This window comes from Bubalus bubalis, chromosome 2, assembly GCF_019923935.1.
Source record: "Bubalus bubalis isolate 160015118507 breed Murrah chromosome 2, NDDB_SH_1, whole genome shotgun sequence".
Lineage (NCBI taxonomy): Eukaryota > Metazoa > Chordata > Mammalia > Artiodactyla > Bovidae > Bubalus > Bubalus bubalis.
This window is the reverse complement of record NC_059158.1, coordinates 7326484-7346468: the sequence shown is the minus strand read 5'-3', so window position 1 is coordinate 7346468 and position 19985 is coordinate 7326484. Positions and strand designations below refer to the sequence as shown.

The following is a 19985-nucleotide window of genomic DNA, read 5'->3' as shown; positions in this document are numbered from 1 at the left end:
TGGAAAAGACCTAAGCTGATTTTTGTCGGCAGACTAAAGACACCAGATCGTCTTGCTCTTCTCCCGTGTGTCCCGAGAACGACCTCGCTCACGCTCATCCCCCAGCTACTTCCTTGGGGACCGATTTCCTTGACCATGGCCATTTCCTCCTTTGCTCTGTGTGCGTGTCCCTGCCGGAGTCCAGGGCTAAAGTTTGGGGTGGGGGCGGGGTTGGGCACAGGAAAGTCACGTTGTTGCGAATGTGGCAGCCCGAGGCCTTGGCAGGAGCTCCTGTGTGGTAAATATAGAACGAAGCCAAATAATAAGAGGAAGCTGGGCCATTGATGATGCTATCCGTCCAGGCGGGGTAGGGGGAGGGAAGGGAGGATGACACACCAGCCATTGTGTCTCACTTCTCTTCAGAGAACAGCATAAATGGTCATGGAAATTATAAGTCACACCTCTCCGTATTTGGAAGATCACTTCCCTGGCAGTAGGAGTAAAGCGCTCTCTTGACATTTTGGTAGCAGGGCAGGCAAGAGCGGGTCTGGAAACCCAGTGTGGTCTGGAGCTCCGTGTACTTGCTGTAATGCTGCCGGGCATCTTCTTCCCAGTCCTCAGGCACAGCCTGGGAACCTGGGGATCACAGAAGCCAAGCATTCTGGCCAAGCGTGAATGGTGCTCAGTCACCTACCGCCAGATGTAGGTTGCTGCACTGAAGGGAGAGAAAGGCTCTCTCACAGAGACCATTGTATTTAACCAGATGGGGACGGCCGGCTCCTCTTAGCCTTCCTGTTTGCTTCTGCAGTAGACGCAGGCACCCCATCCTGTTTTAAGAGGGTGGGGCGGGTGCTTTCCTGCCGGCCGCCTCCCACATTCTCTGGCCCTGAGGCTTAGTGACTTGGACGCACCATTTATCTTTCTGATCCTGTTAGTTCATCTCCCCATGTCCATTTGAAAATCTCCACCGCACACCTCTCAGACATCTCTAGAAAACCATTTCACCCTCTCTGTAGAGAACCATAATCAGAGTCCATTTCAAGTTAACAAACACAATGAGTGTGTATTTTGTTTCAGACACTGGTTCTGAAAATGCCCAAGGAAGAACAGCCTCCCTGAACTTAAGGAGTTCTTGGTCTTGAATGGGATGGTACAAGTCTGTTGTTCAGTCACTGAGTCGTGTCTGATTCTTTCTGACCCCATGGACTGCATCAGGCCAGGCTCCCCTGTCCTTTGTTTTCTCCTGGAGTTTGCTCAAGCTTATGTCCATTGAGTCAATGATGCCAACCAGCCATCTCATCCTCTGTCGTCCCCTTCTCCTCCTGCCTTCAATCTTTCCCACCATTAGAGTCTTTTCCAATGACTTGGCTCTTTGAATCAGATGGCCAAAGTATTGGAGCTTCAGCTTTAGCACCAGTCCTTATTCAGGGTTGGTTTCCTTTAGGATTGACTGGTTTGATCTCAAGAAATGCTATCACCAAGAACTAGAAAGGGAAACAACTTTGGGAAGAGAACTCTTCTGGTGATGTGGAAGATGGGTTTGGAGGTGGGAAGAAGTTGAATGCAGGAAAACCAGTTGGGAAGCAGTTGCCATACCTGCCCTCTCTTCCCTTCCCACCAAAAAAAAGTCGCTGGTGGCCTGAGCAGGGAGCGGCAGTGAGGAGGACGAGCAGGTCCCAGCTGATTGGGGTTCGGGTTGTGGAGTGACTCAGCAAACCTCTGAGGCTCCAGTCTTGGGCAGCTATGTGCCTGCTGTTCAATGAGAGAGACCAGGAGAAGGGGGGTTTGGCACTTGGGTGTGAGGTGAAGATACTCACTAGACGATGGGAAGTACAGGACTGGAGAGCAGAGGGAATATCGAGGCTGGAGCTGTGGATCTGAGTGTCACCTGGGTGTTTAAATGCCATCGGCATGAATGAGATGTCCTGTAGAGAGCGAGCTCAGAAAGAAGAGAGATCCTTTTGGAACATGACCACTAAAATGACAGGGGGAAAAAAATAGGGGCTTGCCTGGCAGTCGAGGGGTAAGGCTCTGCACTTCCTCTGCACGGGGTACAGGTTCAACCCCTGGTCAGGGAACTAAGATCCTGCATGCCGTGCTGCTAAATAAATTTATGTGGCTAAATAAATTAATAATAAACCTTAAAAAAAATTTTTTTTAATGGCCTGTGAAAGAGAAGGAAAATGACTGGTTTTGAGCTCAAGGGAAGAAGGAGAACCAGGATGGGGAGCACAGAAGCCCAGGACAGTTTCAAGTAAGACCAGGGTGGGGTCAGCGCCACAGGCTGAGACGATTAGAGTCCTTCAAATAGGATTTATGACTCTAAATGCAGATTTCCCATCCTAATCAGAACCACAGCTTTTGTAGCACATGCCTCTGACTTTATTAAATACCATCCTAATTCTCGAGCTGGAGACAAGAGGCCCGAGTTCTTAGCTCAGCTCTCTGACCGTCTTGCCAGGTGACTTGGCAAATCATTAACTTCTGGGGCCTCATTTTTCTCCTTTGTAAAGTGAACAAGTTGAACTGTAATTGTTTGATGTTCTTCTGGCTTTCGAGTTCTGTGCCCCGACTGTGTTGGTGCTTTGCCAAGCTCTAGCTGTGTTTCTAACTGCCAGCCTCTGGAGGCCAACCATCCAGCTGGATATAGAATTACATAGCTCTCTTATCTTTCCCTGATGTGTTCTGTGTTGACCTTTCCTGCCCTGGAGATAAATATCCCAGGGAGAGTGGGCGAAGCAGTAGGTCTTGACCAGGCAAACTGTCTTGCCTGGGTTTTTGTGAGATATGCAGAGATACCTTCTGACTTTGTGGCCTTAAGGAACCACAGAGAGAAGGGGTCCCTCCAGTTTGTCCTCGCCAGGGAAATTAACTCTTTACCTGCCTGTCTGTGAGTTGCCTGTGCACTTTTGAATGAGATGGTTCCTGTTCTGGTTGAAGTTAATTTTGCTATTATCTTCTTACTAAATTCTTGCCTCAACATATCAAGTGTTTTCAAAAGTCAAGCTCCTCTTTGCCCATGTTTTTCCACATTTTCTGATGGGTGGTACTCTTCTGGAACCTCATAAAATTTTTCCAGAAATACCATTGTTGTTTAGTCGCTAAGTCGTGTCTGACTCTTTGAGACCCCGTGGACTGTAACCCACCAGACTCTTCTGTCTGTGGGGTTTTCCAGGCAAGAATGCTGGAATGGAATACCATTTCCTTCTCCAGGGGATCTTCCTGACCCAGGGATTAAACCCATGTCTCCTGCATTGGCAGGCAGGTTCTTTACCACTGAGTCACCTGGGAAACTTTTATTATTATTATTTTACTTTGTCTCAGGAAGTCTCTTGAATCAACCAATGATTTCACTTTTGTTGTTTGTAGGCAAGTACTCAACAAGAGGTTGCAGTGACCAGAACTCATTCTTAATTCAGAGAAATACTGCTTCAAGATACAATTCTCTTGAAGTGTAATTGTGAGCAAGAGAAACATCAGATGTATAAAGAAGTATATATAATAGCATCATTAGACTGAGACCAACCCTTAATTGCGAACTGAGGAGGTAACCTACTAGGAAGCTCACCATCAAAGCAGCATCGATGCATTAAACCGTCATCATCACTTCCCAAGGCTCCCACGATGTTCAAGTACTTGACTTGAATGAACTCATTTAATCCTCACTGCAAATCCATGATATAGGGATGTTATCCTCATTCTCATTTTACAGATGAGGAAGTTCAGGTGCAGAGGCTGGGGGGAGTAATCTGCCCAAGTCACACAGCCAAGACCCCCAAACCCCAAGAATTGGCGTATTCCCTAGATATGACAAAAAGAACCGTCGTCTTCAGAGCTTTACTGTAAAATGGAATGGAGCCCAGTTTGGAGGACAGTATGAACTAGAGCTAAGGTGGCCTGGAGTCCTGGAAGGAGAACTGGGCCAAGAGACCACAGTTCTGTTCCGATCTCTGACTCCACCGGTGTGGCCTCAGGCAGATGATAGACTGTCCCCTTCCCCAGATGCGTTTCCTCATCTGTGGGACAGGGAGGCCGGGTCCAGGTGTCCTCTGAAGGTCCTCTGAAGGAGCTGTAACCCCTCTGTGTGGGAGACTGCTGGCTCCCTGTAGCTCGTGCAGGTATTAAATTACTTATTCCCGTTGCACCGAGGCTGAGAATAACTCTCAGTGTTGAGGCACCAGGCTGGCAGTGGGTGCCTCTCTAGCAGCCTCACTGGACTCCCTGAATCCCAGTCTCTGTGGGCACGGGGGAGGAGCTAGTCAGAAGACACCCACGGTGCGTCCACAAGCGGCTCCCCGGGTTTTCCACGAGAAGCGGCTCTGGCGACCTGTCTGGAAACCTGAACATGCTGCTTAGCTGGTGGTGGTGGAGGGTCACGGGGGCAAGAGACAGAGAACATCAAGACTAGCTTTCGTGCAGGGATTGCTATCCGCCTCGAGCTGGTTGTGGTCCATGGCTCCACTTCAGCGCCTCCCAGAGCTCCACAGCTGTGACCCTACTCCAGATGCCTGGAGCTCGTGTATGCTGATGAGGTTTGTGGTCTTTCACCCTTCTGGTATTCTCTGTTTTTGTTTTTAGTTTTTGGCCACGAGCAACATAGGGGACCTTAGTTGCCCAGTCAGAGAGGGAAACCAGGCCGCCTGCATTGGAAGGTCGAGTCTTATCCACTGGACCACTGGGAAGTCCCTGTTCTGTTTCTTTTCTTTCCCTTCTTGATCACCAGTATTAAGCTCTGGACCCTCAACTCCCATAGATCTGGTCCCAACCCTGTCACTCCTGATGTCAGGAGGCATTAGGGCCTCCTTGCCAGCCATTCCCAGTCCTTGAATGGGCCCTGGAGAAGGGGACAGAGTCCAGAGTGGTCAGCTGTCTCCCTGCTCTGTCACCTCAGGACAGTTTTGGTGGAGTCATGTATGGATGTGAGAGCTGGACTATAAAGAAAGCTGAGTGCTGAAGAATTGATGCTTTTGAACTGTGGTGTTGGAAAAGACTCTTCAGAGTCCCTTGGACAGCAAGGAGATCCATCCAGTCCATCCTAAGGAAATCAGTCCTGAATGTTCATTGGAAGGACTGATGTTGAAGCTTTGGCCACCTGATGCGAAGAGACGACTCATTTGAAAAGACCCTGATGCTGGAAAAGATTGAAGTTCAAAGGAGAAGGGGAAGACAGAAGGGGAAGACAGAGGATGAGATGGTTGGATGGCATCATCGATTCAATGGACATGAGTCTGAGTAAACTCTGGGAGTTGGTGATGGACAGGGAGGCCTGGCATTCTGTGGTCCATGGGGTCACAAAGAGTCGGACATGACTGAGACTGAACTGAACTGAACAGACTGAATTTCCTTCCCATGATTTAGGTACAGAGGAAGTGTCTTGTCTTCTTCAACTCAATGAGTTTTGTCTCAAGGACAGATCACCCACAAGATGGGAGAAGAGAAATGTAGAGATTTTAAGATTAGGACTCATCCTTAAATGGCTCCTCACGTCAGGTTACGGTGCTGCGTGTTTTTATTCTTATGTGTGTGAACTTTTGTTAGAAGGAACCCAAAGCTTCCTAGAATATAAATACCAAGTACAACTTTCACCTGGAACACAAACCCCTCAGTATCCTTTAACTTCCCTTTTCTGCCCGCCTGTCTACATCATAGGCTTCCTGGATCAAAAAACTGTGAAGAACAAGGACTTCAGTCTTATTCTTAAAGAGCATCACCAGGCTTCCTGGGCACTGAGTTCCAGGGCTTCATCTCCTTCCCTCAGGTTAAGCCGTTGCACTGTACTCAGAGGAGCTTGGTTAACAGAGTAAAAGTAGGAACCTCCCCAACCACTGAGCAGGGGACAGACCCCTCACGTAGCACAGCCCACAGCGCAGGACCTGTGTTTATGGGCCCTAGTACAGGGGGAGATGGTGAGTGCATGTCAGTGATGAAGGGCTGAAAAGCAGGAGGCTGAAAGGGCAAATCCACATTTTTAGAGAAGAAAACACAGGGGCAGAAATCCAAACAACAAGAGCCCCAAATTCCACGGGTGTGTCATCAGAGCACACTCCATCCAGTCGGCAGTCTTTTCTCCCACAGCCGATCATCATCACCCCAACATCGAGGGCATCCCGACCGTCTAGTGAAGCACTGAAGAGATTGCTTTGAGTTTTCCGATGGCTGGAGATGAATTTTGCAACGTTCCAGGGCTCTGTGTGTGCTGGGAAGGAGCCGGCATCTGGGTGGGGAAGTCTACCCTCATGCCCTGAGACGTGACTGATGCCAAGAAATGAAATCGCCGAGCCTTTGAAAGGCTTCCAAGAACGTCGGCATGTACTGCCTACCCGCTCCCCACCGAATGCCTACTTTGGCTGTCTGCTCAGTACTGAAAGTGCCAGACGGGCCTTCACACAAAGAGAGAAAGTGTCTGGGGCCCATGAAAGGGGAGGGCAGAGCCTTTCCGATGGGAATGGTGAGATTCAAGGAGGAGCAAATAAAGTGGCGGGGTGAGGAGGGGCCCTCAGGAAAGGTGGGAATAAAGCACCAGAGAGGACGGGGCGGCCTCTACCTGCCCACGTGGGGCAACCTCTTTGGAGCTCCACACGCTCGGGTCTGGAGGTGTGGGCCACCCGTCACTGCACTCGCACGGGATTATCATGGAAACATCCCCCGCTTGTAGAGTCTCCCTGTATCCAAGGACCTCTTGATCAACTGAGAGGAAGAATTGTTAAGGCCTGCTAAGGCAGAGATCAGCGTACTTCTGTTTCCATTTTAACACTGGATATAAACGCCATTTATGCTGTTTGTCTTGGGGGGTGTTCTTTGACTCTCTTTACCTCCAATATACTTAAAAAAAAAAAACAAAACGAAATGTCTGTTGTAGTCCATTTGAATATCTTGGAATATATTCTTCCTTCGGCTGGGTTGAAGCAAGGAAGAAAAATGCTTTGTAGAGTGAACTGCTCTCCAGCTCCTTCACCAAGCTCCTTGTAATTCCCGTGGCACAGCCTCTGCTGCTGGAACATAGCACTCGGTGGTGTTCGGAGCTTTTCCGAGGAGGCGGTCTGATGTCATTGGTGGCAGACACAGTACGTATGGATCTGTCTTTTGTCTGCACCATCTGTTTTTCTCCTTACAGCTTATTGTTCAGATCCTCCTCTTTCCAGGAAGTGTGCCTCTCCATAAGAGCACGGGCTTAGGTGTTTCAGGGACTCAGCTCATCTGCTAACCTGCGTTCCCCCTCTCTTCTTTCCTGCCTAGAATCTTATGGCCCGAGCCTTGTACGACAATGTCCCGGAGTGTGCCGAGGAGCTGGCTTTCCGCAAGGGAGACATCCTGACTGTCATCGAGCAGAACACAGGAGGACTGGAGGGATGGTGGCTCTGCTCCTTACACGGCCGGCAGGGCATTGTCCCCGGCAACCGGGTGAAGCTTCTGATTGGCCCGGTGCAGGAGACCTCCTCCAATCAAGACCTGCCCGCTTCGGGACTGGGGCCGCCGCCGTTTGTCCAACAGAAGCTCTATCAAATACCAAACCCACAGGGCGCCCCTCGAGACACCATCTACCAAGTGCCTCCTTCCTACCAAAATCAGGGAATTTACCAAGTCCCCACCGGCCATGGGACCCAGGAACAAGATGTGTATCAAGTGCCACCCTCAGGGCAGAGAGGCGCTGGGGGCGCTAACGGTCCCCACCTAAGTAAAAAGGTGAGTGAACAACAGCTGGATTTCTGTTCTTAATTTTTTCCAATGCAATCAAAGTATGTGTGTGTGTGCTCCTAAAATAAGAACTTGGAGCTTCCAAGAAACCCGTCGAAGAAGTAAGTAAATCTTCCAAGAAGCAAGAACATCTGAATACTCTAGCTTGCACATTTTTTGGTGGAGGGGGGCATCATTTTTCCATTCGTTGGTCAGTAAAACCTTCTTGAACACCCACCCCATGCCAAGTACTGTTGATCATAGCCCTTACGAGTTCCCAAGTTGTGCCAGGTTATACCACATCGTCAAGTGTTTCCATCTTTCTGATACACCTGCTTTTACACGTGGGCTCTGCACTCTACAGTTTCCAGTCTTTTCTCTTTCTCTCTTGAGTAGTACAAGGCACTGTACTTTGCACAAGCACAGGGAGGCAGCAAGGACTCTCCTTTCACTAAAAGCTGAATCATGACCCCACCAGCCATGACGCCACACACCTGGCTGCACAAAGAACCCACGAGAAGTAGAGGCTGCAAGGAAGGGGGAGTGGGTGATGCCAACCACTGTGTTCTGGAGAGCTATCAGCCTCAAGGTCGACTCACTTAACACATAGACTAGTGAATTCAGAGAAGAGCCAGCCTCCTGTCCTTCTAGTAGTTCCTATAGTAATGCCTGAAGTGGTGGGTGAAAATAGTGGAGCTAGGGTATTTAAGAAGGCATCATACTAAAAAAAAAAAAAAAAAGGTGAGGGGACTTCCCTGGTGGTCCAGTGGCTAAGGCTTCACCTTCCAATGCAAGTGTTACATGCAGGTTCTGTCCCTGGTCAGGGAACTTAAGATTCCCACATGCCTCTCAGATAAGAAAAAAAAAAAACAAAACATGAAACAGAAGCAAGATTGTAGCAAATTCAATGAAGACTTTAAAAATGGTCCACATCAAAAAATCTTAAAAAAAAAAAAAAAAAAAAGAAGGACCTCTTCAGCACTCTCTGTAATTCCAAATGCTGTAAGAATTTGAGATAAGTAGACCATTGAATGAATTTTAAGCATATTTTCGATGCTTGTGATACCGTGATGAATCCAAGAGTGAATGTGGCCCCCACAATATTTAAACTGCCAACACCAAATGTCAGGTGGGAAAACGGCTGTGAAGAAAATAATGGGCCGTGAACTTGTGTGTGTGTGTGTGGAGGTGGGTGGGGGTAGGAGCCAACTGGAAGATGAAACTTCTGTGCACATTACAAGGGAGGGCGTTTCTGTCTGGTTTATTGGCAAATTCCAAGGATCTGCAATGGGTCCTGTGAGGTCTGGTATTAAGAAGGGACTCACTTAACAGAATGAGAAAAGATCACTGAGTCATGAATGAAAGGATGCAGCTAGACACCAGAAACAGCTTGTTGATACGGAGAACGTGATGTGTACATACGCCCTGCCTCGAAAAACCCAATACAAGAGTCTGAGTTTATAATCCCAAGTAGATAATGGAATATCTATTTGCATAATAATGGAATCCTCTGTCGGGGGAAAAAGAAGTAGGGGGATTTACTGTTGGAATCTTTTAAATTACAAAGCCACGAATGTATTTTCAAGTCACCTTTCATAAGAAATGTGTGTTTTACAAAATGCTGCTCAAGAGCACAGGTGTTGCATAAGCCTGGTGTAGGATGAATTCCTCAAGGACTGAACAGTTTTCCAACTTGTATATTGTCCAGGATGACGATCCCAGTCTAGAGGTCATGGATGACATTTGTGACCTTTCACAGTCCTTCTTATCCCAGGGATTTTAGATGCAAAGGGAGAGTCAAGCCAGGCCTGTATCTCCTGGAGATAGGGGAGAGAAAGAATGCTCGAAAGGTGTAACTATAAATAAATAACTTCTCTCATTCTTGGTCCTGGCTGTGGCATCTTAAAAATAGCCCTCCCTCATCGGAGCTGGTGTGAGGCAGGTGGGGGTGGTGTGGCAGGACAGGAAACGCTTGGCCGAAAGGTGGTGGGGTCCAAGCATCCATCACAGTTTATTTTGGCAGGAAGGTGACATATTTTCATTTTCAGACTCAAACCTTTTTAGTCCCAAGCCTGAAAAGTCTGAAACTTGGGACTTCTTCCCGTTTTGTAACTGTTCCGCAGCTCGACTCCGGAACCCTCTGTCCATTTAAAGGGGAGAGACTTTGACGCACTTTCCCTTGGATGGAGGTCAGGGTGCTGAGGTTACCCTTGGGCACTTGTTGTTTGTTTTTAAATTCTGAAATCAATGGTTAAGCAAGAGGCAGGTGATTCCATAGGAGGATTCTGGAAGGGCACGTGCTCTGCCAGCCCTTCGTGGAGATGCTGCAGACCTGGGGGAGGTTTACAGAGTGCAGGGGCAGAGTGACCCCCGAGGGTGGAGCTTCAAGCCATCCAGGTCTGAGGCTCTTCTCGTGGGGAGGCAGGAGGCATAGCCCGGGCTCTTCTCTGCCATACACCCGGTGAGACCCCTGGCCTCACCTCGAGTCGCCTTAGTGCCGCTGGCTCTGGGCTGCCACCTCCATGCTGCCCACCAGACCACTCGCTTGTACCCCACAGGAGTGGGCTTGTGCTCTTCTTGCCTTTCCTCTCCCTCCCTCCACGCCTCCTGCTCTTTCTCTCTCTCTCTCGCCCCCTTTTTCTTCCCTCCTTTCTTCCTTCGTTGCAGTGGAGAGAGCTGACTGCTAACAGGTCATTTTAATCTTCTGAGTACCAACAGCTGCTTTAAAAACTCCCATCAGGACTTCCCTGATGGTCCAGTGGTGCCCCTTCCAGTGCAGGGGGCCGATCCCTGGTCAGGGAACTAAGATCCCATATGCTGTGTAGCACAGACGGAAAATAAAAATAAATAAGAATAATAAAGTAAATTTTTAAAAACTTCCATCAGCATCTTCTTCAGTTACAGAATCCTTGTCTGTGATGGTCTGTTACTGTGTCGAGTTGAAACGTAACTTTATGATTGATTATTTCAGAGAATGAAACATGAAATACAGTTTTGCTTACACTCAGCTTTCTCACGTTAAAGTGAGAAGATAATCTTTTGTGGAAAAATTTAAAAACATTGAATTAATTCCTGACACATGAGGTAAAGAGGTATAATTTTTTTTTTCCATAGCACACACACATTAACTCTTTCTTTAACTTATTTTGTTAAAAACATATACGCCCATCTGGTCTGAGCTTTGGCCACAGTTTTTTCTTCAATTTTTGAAGCTAGTAGAAAAAACAAATTTCTTCCTTCAAATTTTCAGTGTGAGAAAAATACTGGCATACTTACATGCTACCCTGAAGCTAATTGATACTTTGGGATTTAGAAGAATAAAGCAAAATGTTTTTTTGTGCTTGTTAAAAAAAAAAAAAAAATCTCCTCTGACTAGGAGCTTCTCACTGGGTGAGAATCACACTGATGACATCAGCCAAGGCCCCAAGAGTATATCTCGGTACATGGAAGGATGTACCGAGATAAACCCCCTGCAGGGGTTTTGTTTGTTCGTTTTGAGTTCTCATTGGATAGTTCTCATTTCCTGACTTAACTAAATAGCCCCATATCCAGTTTTCTCTTTTAATTTCCTGGCTGCAAAATGGTGGTGAACCCAGAACTGGCCATTCCTGGTGGCTTACGCTCTAGTCCTTACAATCTCTTAAAGGAGAGAAAGAAGAGGCAGTGGAATCTGGCTCTGAACCACCTAAGTGTAGTTCTAAAATCTGAAACCACTGAAGTGTGGTTTAAAACTGGAAATAGAACTGCCTTATGATCCAGCAATCCCACTGCTGGGCATACACACTGAGGAAACCAGAAGGGAAAGAGACATGTGTACCCCAATGTTCATCGCAGCACTGTTTATAATAGCCAGGACATGGAAGCAACCTAGATGTCCATCAGCAGATGAATGGATAAGAAAGCTGTGGTACATATACACAATGGAGTATTACTCAGCCATTAAAAAGAATACATTTGAATCAGTTCTAATGAGGTGGATGAAACTGGAGCCTATTATACAGAGTGAAGTAAGCCAGAAAGAAAAACACCAATACAGTATACTAACGCATATATAAGGAATTTAGAAAGATGGTAACAATAACCCTGTGTACGAGACAGCAAAAGAGACACAGATGTATAGAACAGTCTTACGGACTCTGTGAGAGAGGGAGAGGGTGGGAAGATTTGGGAGAATGGCATTGAAACATGTAAAATATCATGTATGAAACGAGTTGCCAGTCCAGGTTCGATGCACGATACTGGATACTTGGGGCTGGTGCACTGGGACGACCCAGAGGGATGGAATGGGGAGGGAGGAGGGAGGAGGGTTCAGGATGGGGAACACATGTATACCTGTGGCGGATTCATTTTGATATTTGGCAAAACTAATACAATTATGTAAAGTTTAAAAAAATAAAATTAAAAAAAAAATTTACCTCTCAGCAAGGAAGAGAGGGAAGGTGTGTTGAAATGCAGGTTCCCAGGCCCTGGGGAAGCTGGGAATTTTAGGAAGCTCCTGGGATAGCCGAGGAAGGTGGTGCAGGACTGCACTTAGAGACGAGCTGTGACAGGGCCACGAAGGAGGCTGGATGTGTTCCAACCTGTGATTTGGGACTTTCCACAGTTAAAGATTCCCTTGACGCTGCTACAGCCTGTGGGCTTCAGAAGTTTTATCCACCACAGTTTTTTCTACTAATGAATCATTCAGGAAAAAAAAAAAAAGTGAATTCTGCCTTGTATCAATTCAACCTTGCTCTCTGGGAAACTCCAGCCCCCACCCCGCTTCCTGCATCCCATCCACTGAAAATGATATTCGTCACTTATTAAATCAGTGGTTAGAGAAAGAAAGAAAATCATATCATCCCCACCCTTTTCCTGAAAGAAGACAGCATGAGCGTTGTGAAAAGAGCCTGGGCTCCGGGGGGGAGGTCAATTCCTGGTTCTGTTTCTCTGTAGCTGTAAATCTCTTGACAAGTGACTGAACTTCTTTAGACTTTAGTTTCCTCATCTGTCAAATGGGAATAATCATAAGGCCCTGCTAGGGCTGCTGTGAGAATGAAATGACACATGGTATGGAGAGGGCTGGGCAAGGGATTTGCAGAGCAGGGCCTTAAAAAACCAGTGCCTCTCCCTGGCGTTTTTCTTTCCTTTCTCAGAGTTTCTTTTGAACCGATCATCTCTGTGTTTTATACTCTGCACTGAATATGCAAATACTTTATTGCTAGTGTATATGCTGTTCCCATTGACTGTGTGGCTCTTTCTTTGGTTCTCCAGAAATACAGAGTGGAAAGAACTCCCCAAATTATCTGGAAACCATACACATTGACACCTTGACTTAATTTCATTGGTCTCTTTCACTCTGGGTTTTGTGTGCAGGGCCGCTATATCCATTAGGCACTGTGGGCAGAATGCCCAGTGTCTACGGGAACCTTGGAGCACTGAATAAAAAATTTTGGCTCCAAAATACGAAAACTGCAAAGTAGAAATTAATAGAAATGAGTAAACATTTAGACAAATGTGCTGGAAACAACACAATGTCAACCTCATTAATTGTTACATTTAGATGTCATAACTATTTCATTACATATGAAAGCAATATAGGTTAGAGTCTTCTCACTTTGCAAAGACTTCTAAATATGCTCTGTGATTGCCAAGAACTCACAGGCATTTCTAAATTAAATGAGTTACTCATAGTCCAAGCTTTTGAAAAGCTGAGTTATATTTTTTTAAAGTGTCCTCGATTTTTTTCAAGGCAAAATTGTCCTTAATATGGGGCTGTATGATTTAGAGGGGATGATTTAGACCCGCATTTTAAAAGCACAAGGCCTACAAAGCTCCAAGAGGTAGATTTCTGTACCTCAGAGCTCAAAACCTGCCACCTGAGTTCACCCATTTCGTGCCTTATCTTCACAGGGAATTATGTATGTTTCTCTGATTCTTTGTACATACCGCTTTTATTCTAACTGGTGGATTTAGATTTCCTATGCATCTTTCTCAAATCAGTTTTGGGCTAAATTATAAATTCCATTAAGGCAGGCAGAGGCCATGGCTGGCTCTCTTTTATTTTTTTAACTTTTTATTTTGTATGGGGGTATAACTGGTTAACAATGCTGTGATAGTCTCAGGTGAACAGTGAAGGGACTCAGCCATACGTATGCACGTATCCATCCTCCCCCAGGCTGCCCTCCCACCCAGGCTGGCGAGGCTGCCTCTGTACTGCGGTAGGCCAAGCTCCTAGCAAACCATCAGCACATCGATAAAGCCAATGAGAGAATGCACAGGCAGAAGCAAGGAAGGAGGCATTTAATTCGAGTTGACCTTTAAATAAGCTGAAAAGTGGCTCTGATCTTATCACCCCTTCACCAGCACACACAAGTCAGATCCTGCGTCCAGCACGTTAGTCCGTTACGACACATGTCAGATAAGACCCCAGGAGGGTCTTGGAGAATGTCACCATCTGTCTTCTGTAATCATAACTATCTGTTCACAACCAGTGAGCATCCGAAGCATGACTGAGGTCACATTCAGCTTTTCTGAAGGCATAACTTGTATGCATTTTGGAGAATTTAGACAACAGGATAAGTTAACACTCGTATAGTCTCGAAAGAGAAGAACCAAACTGTTCCTCCTGAGGAACAGAGCCTCCTTTGCATATGCTACTGTTTACCACCTTCCCTTCTCTGTGCTACCCGTGAACTTCTGTTCATACTCTAAAACCTATTTCAATGTTCATCTCCTCTGGAAAGCTTTCTCTGCACCGTTGTAAATTTCACCTAATCTTAAGGGAGCTCATCCATGCGTGCTAAGTCGCTTCAGTCATGTCCGACTCTTTGAGACCAACCCCATGGACTGTAGCCCAGCCAGGATCCTCTGTCCATGGGATTCTCCAGGCAAGAATACTGGAGTGGGTTGCCATGCCCTCCTCCAGGGGATCTTCCTGACCCAGGGATCAAACCCAAGTCTCTTACATCTCCTGTGTTGGCAGGTGAGTTCTTGACCACTACCACCAGAGCTCACAGGCACACTGAAGCAGCCCACCTTTATACTGTGTATGATAGACTAGGCTGGGGCACGTTCTGCTTCCGGGTAGCACACAGAAAACTCAAGTAACCCCATGACATCATCCTTATAAAGACTGCTTCCTACCTTCCAAAATGAGACATAGCCCAATATTGGCAGGAAATGATTCAAAGACTTTAGCCAGGTCTTCCAGGCCCATTCCTTGAAAGGTAATATAAGAACCATAAATAGTTGAAGCTACAATGTTTGTGCCTTCTTAGACGCTGAGTCATCATAAATTACACACACCCATGCTCACACCCCCCCGAAGCCTTTGGTTAGGGGGCAGAGGACTTCCCTTATTGGGATGTGAAGCATTATGAAATCTGGTTGTCCAGGACAGCACTCAGATACCAGCCAGCTAGCTGCTATTAGGAGTATGACTCGTCTACCAACAAGTAAAAATAGATTAAAGGAAATAGAGAATATAAACTCTGACTCCACCTCACTTTCCTTTGTTCACTTCCTAGACAGACACATGGACACACACACACACACAAAACCGTACATACACACCCTGAATAATATTGGGGAGAATCAGAGTTTGACAAGGTAGAGGGTACCTTCAGTTTCTCCACTTATAAATTCAATAAAATATGACCCTGTTCCAGAATTGTGCATTTCTAGATAGTTCTAATTTAATGAATTTTTCCCTCAATACGTGGCTCTTTGGGGTATGTAGAAAATTGGACTTTCACCTAAAATCTCTACCTTCAAAGTCAAGATAAAATTTTAATCTTTAGGGACTTCCCTGCTGGTCCAGTGATTAAGGCTTTGCATTCCCAATGCAGGGGGCTCAGGTTAGATCCCTAGTCAGGGAACTACATCCCATATGCCCCAACTAAGATCTGATGCAACCAAATGATTTTTTTTTTTTTAATTTAAATCTTACACAAAATTGGAGGTCCTTGAGCATTTCAAGGACTCTGTGACATCACTTTAAAAATGAAAAGTATTTCTTCACTGTCAAGTCACCCACGCCAGTGGGGTGAGCAAATTGTAACACCTTCAAACAAAGGTCTCTTTTGTTTGGTCAGTGCCAAAGCCTTCAAACGCCGTTGCAACTGGTTACAAAGCTCAGAGATAATGCATATTTCTAGGAATGATTTAGTCACTTCTTACAGACTCACACCAAAGCAAACAGAGGTAGTGTCCCGTCCTTCTAGAATGACTTCATGCTACGTGACTGTGCTTATCGGAGAGAACGGGTCAGCATCATAGGTACTGTATTGTCTGGGCCGGTAGACAATGCTCTATTTGTGAGGGAGAGGAAAGAATATATAAATTTTGGAGATTTGATGGTAAAATTGAGACACTATTGGTTGAACACACCTTTAAAGGCAGACTAGTTTGAGTACACTGTGCTCACAGAGGTAGGTGTAGTCAGAAATGCACCCGGGCGACTTTCCTGGCAGTCCAGTGGTTAAGACTCTGCTCTTCCATCGCAGGGGGCACAGGTTTGATCCTTGGTGGGGAGCTAAAATTCTGCATGCTGCACAGGGGTGGCCAAAAAATAGGAGAAAAAGAAAGAAAGAAATGCACTTGGTTCTGAATAGCTGTGCCGTAAACCTCGTGGTCCAGGCCCCCATCCAGAGAGGCAGGCTGCTCCTATCTAAGTGTGACTCACTGCACAGGTGTGACTCACTGCACAGGTGTGACTCACTGCACAGGTGTGACTCAGGATAGTATGTCTTCCTTCCAAGTTGTGACTCCAGCAATGTGTGACGAGCACAAGGAGTCTCCCCTTAAAGGGATCCCACAGTAGATCAACTTTTGGAACAAAGAATCCCTTAGCAAGGTCATACTCACATCTGGTTTATTTGAATCATTTTTATAGTGCTTGGTTTCCTTAGAGCAGGGCACACTTAAACCAGCTATTTCTTACAACAGCTTTTTGTTTTCATGTTTACCACCAATTAACCTTGAGCATGTTATTAAGTTACTCATTGTTTTAAAGATCATTTTAGATCTAAAGCAGGGGTAACCCGGGGATCCCTCAGAGCTTGATTGCACGTTAGGGATGTTACATACATAATCTCATGTAGTCCCCCCCATGGCCTCCTAAGGCGTTCCTCACCGCCTCCACTTCCCAGGGGTGGGCTCTGAGGCCTGAGACATGACCTCGCTGATGGATGTAGTTTTAGGAAAATGTCGGATTCATATTTGAGCCCACGTCTGTCTGACTCTGAAGCTAATGACTTTCACATCCCAGCTAATGGCTGATGCTGCCAAGCCCTAAAGTGAGAGGCATATTTAAACACTCCTGAGCAATTCCAGCTCACCAGAGTCCTGGGTGCTAAAAAGCATCCTGTTGGCCAGAAAGAATGAAAGTCACTTCCAAAGGCTGCCACCTCGGATCCAGAGCATGGCCTGGAGGCTGAGGGAGTCGGAGTCATGGACCCAGGATCTACTGCTCCAGGGCAGGCTGACCCTTAGAAGCTCTGAGCAGGTCATCAGGATGCTGTAAAGACCCTGGTACTGCCGAGAACACTGCCATGATGGCTTTCTCTGCCATTGGAAACACCATCTTTTCTAATGACTTTAAATCACTCCAAGTGGATAAATTCATTTAAGCAGATGCAGTCAATTCTCCCAGAACCTGCTTGCCAGTGAAAGGGGCACCCCCCAAACATAAGCTCCCCAGATCTCAAGTTTTGCTTCTCGAATAAGGAAGTAACTTTCTTTTAGGAGTATTTATTTGTGAAGTTAGAGAGGTGATGTTGTTGCTGTTTAATAGCTAAGTCGTGTCTGACTCTTTTGCGACCCCCATGGACTGTAGCCCACCAGGCTCCTCTGTCCATGGAGATTTCCCAGACAGGAATACTGGAGTGGGTTGCCATTTCCTCCTCCAGGGGATCTTCCAGATCCAGGGATCGAACCCACGTTTCCTGCATTGGCAGGCGGATTCTTGACCACTGAGCCACCTGGGAAACCCGAAGTTAGAGAGGTAATGTCTGATTTGTTCGCTGTGAAGCCTGTGAACACTGTGCAGTCTCCATAGCCTGGTGAGGGGGTGGGGGGGGCACGCCCCTGTCATCACCCAGCTGAATAACCTCTGAACTTGAGTCCCTTCGACTGTGAAATGGGGAGTAGGGTTGGGTTGTCGCTTAATGGTCTTAGCTAAAATTTTATGACCCAGATATCCTCATCTGATTCTTTTCCCAGAGTCTCTTAAAAAGTTTAATTACACAACCTGGCCTTAAGATTCTTAAGAAAGAAGAAAAGACAGCTGGGCGTTGATGTCAGTTTCAGTTGACCCCTCCATTTGGGCATGTCCTTCTTACACCCTTCCTTTAGGATCCCAGCCACCTTCTTATCTGGAAACTAGTCTCCCTTAGAAGGCAGAACCGTGTCTTAAAGAGCAAGGAGTAGACAGGAGCACGGGGGTGGGGGGCAGGATGGGGAGCCGGGGGGCAGTGGAGTTAGTCCCATATGGAGAACACTTCCCAGGAGCGTCTCACGCCTGTCTTGTTACCAAGAGCTCAGAGAGTGTCATCCTGGGACTCACGTTCTGCCCATTTTCCGTTTAATCCTCTGGGCTCAGCAGGGCCCCTTGATGGGTCTGGTGCCTCTCGGAGCGACAGCCCTGCCGCAGCTCTGGGTCAGCACCTTTCAGATCCGCCTCCAGGTTCTGCCATGTGAGCCACCTCTGCCTGCCATCACCCTTTTCTCCCAGTTAAGTCACAGCATCTTCCCGCATCCTATTTAGGAGGAAATGGTACCCAGAGGCATCTGGGTGCGGAAATTCTCGCCCTTCCCTCTTCCCATCATCACATCCCTTTCAGGCAGTTTGTGAGCACCTCTCTGAAAAATCCAAGTCAAAAATCTAGATTTCGTGCTTCATGTTTTGTTGAATTTATTTGGACAAGAAAAGAACCAACATGCTTGCGCCTTTTATAGTTTTCTCTCAAAGAACATTTCGGGCCTCGGGATATATTTAAAAAAAAGAATGGCTCTGTTGTGCCCAGCTCTGTCATGGGCTGTATTCAGCCCCGTCCAGAAAAAGACCTCAAACACTTGGAAAAGCCGGACGTCACTTCCCATCATGTTCTTTCACGTTTAAATGCTCCTAGCTGCTCTCTGGCACTTGGTCACTCCATAACTAAATATTGCTTTAGCACTTGCTACACAAAGCGCTTCCTGAAAGCAGCGGGGGAGACGTGCCGGGGGTCTAACAATCGGGCCACTGTTTGCACAGAGTTGTTTGCTGTCCAAACGCCATGTCAAAGGAGCAGGACCCAAGAGCGCTGTTCCACCTCTGAGTTTCGGTGACTTTTTCTCATTTGGAAAAAGGACCCGGCCGTGATTTTCACGTGGCTAGCAAAAGGTTTCATTCTAGCCTAAAACCAGACATCCAAATGTCCTTGAAGGAAAGTCGATCACCTCCCCAAATACAGGGGGAGAGCTCTCGATGCACACGGGAGAAGCATTAGGAAGGGTTAACCATGGACACAGCCCAGGAGGGTGTATTTCTAAGGCCAGACTCAGTTTTCATTATATTGTTGCTATGCGAGTAAATAAATGAGCTCACTGCTACACCCAAGCGGAGCAGAGAGAATTTATAGAGAATTAATAAATTCAGCGCCGGCAACTTGTGGCATTTCCTCCAGTTGGAGAAAAGCAAGGAGTCATCTTGTATTTTAAACAGACAAACCCCTGTAACTTTGCAGTTTCTGAAAATGGGATCCAAGCTCTCATGAGCAGGCACTGATAATACTGATGTTTCTTTTCCTGGGGCTTTCTTTAAAGGGAACGGGTCACACCGTCCATGGGCTTTAAGACAAAGAGGTTATTATAAGATGGAATAAATACTGTGGTGGCTCTGTTAATGCTTTTTAAGGGCATTTAGGTGAAATAAGTCCTTTCCAATAGGCAGTTTTTGAAATAGAAATATCCTTGTTAATGCACAAGTCCCAGAGACAGTATAAATAAAACACGGTGTCGAGGGATTAAAGATAGACACGCTCAGTCGTGTCCGACTCTTTGCGACCCCATGGACTGTAGCCTACCAGGCTCCTCCCTCCATGGGATTCTCCAGGCAAGAGTACTGGAGTGGGCTGCCATTTCCTTCTCCAGGGGATCTTCCCAACCCAGGGATCGAACCCGGGTCTCCCGCATTCCAGGCAGACGCTTTAACCTCTGAGCCACCAAGGAACCCCAAAGATAGATAGGAAGCCATCTAATTTTACTTTCTACATATATCTAGGAAAATGCAAAAAGATGACTGCTAATCGGTGAGGCCTGCTTTTGAATTCAGACGGTCTTTGGTGCTCTTAGTGTCAAGGGGATGAATA

At 46.7% G+C, this 19985-nt stretch overlaps 1 protein-coding gene, 1 long non-coding RNA gene and 1 other non-coding gene across 6 annotated transcripts in view; 2 read left to right on the top strand and 1 right to left on the bottom strand.

The window, feature by feature from the left end:
* Positions 1-19985, top strand: part of NEDD9 (neural precursor cell expressed, developmentally down-regulated 9) — a 190987-nt gene that overhangs the window by 150253 nt on the left and 20749 nt on the right. For 2 of the 4 annotated variants that reach the window (XM_044927043.2, XM_006057766.4), the window contains one exon: positions 7216-7662. In XM_044927043.2, the coding sequence (XP_044782978.2) occupies positions 7216-7662 (447 nt within the window). Of the gene's footprint in view, positions 1-3348; positions 4512-5204; positions 7044-7215; positions 7663-19985 lie in introns of those variants that run through there. The other 2 variants (XM_044927047.2, XM_044927030.2) reach the window with 2 other exon arrangements.
* On the top strand, positions 11971-17999 carry LOC123328936. Its single transcript, XR_006543940.2, has 2 exons — positions 11971-16307; positions 16344-17999. It is a non-coding gene; the product is annotated as an uncharacterized LOC123328936 (long non-coding RNA).
* On the bottom strand, positions 19774-19845 carry TRNAS-GGA. The gene has a single exon. It is a non-coding gene; the product is annotated as a tRNA-Ser (tRNA).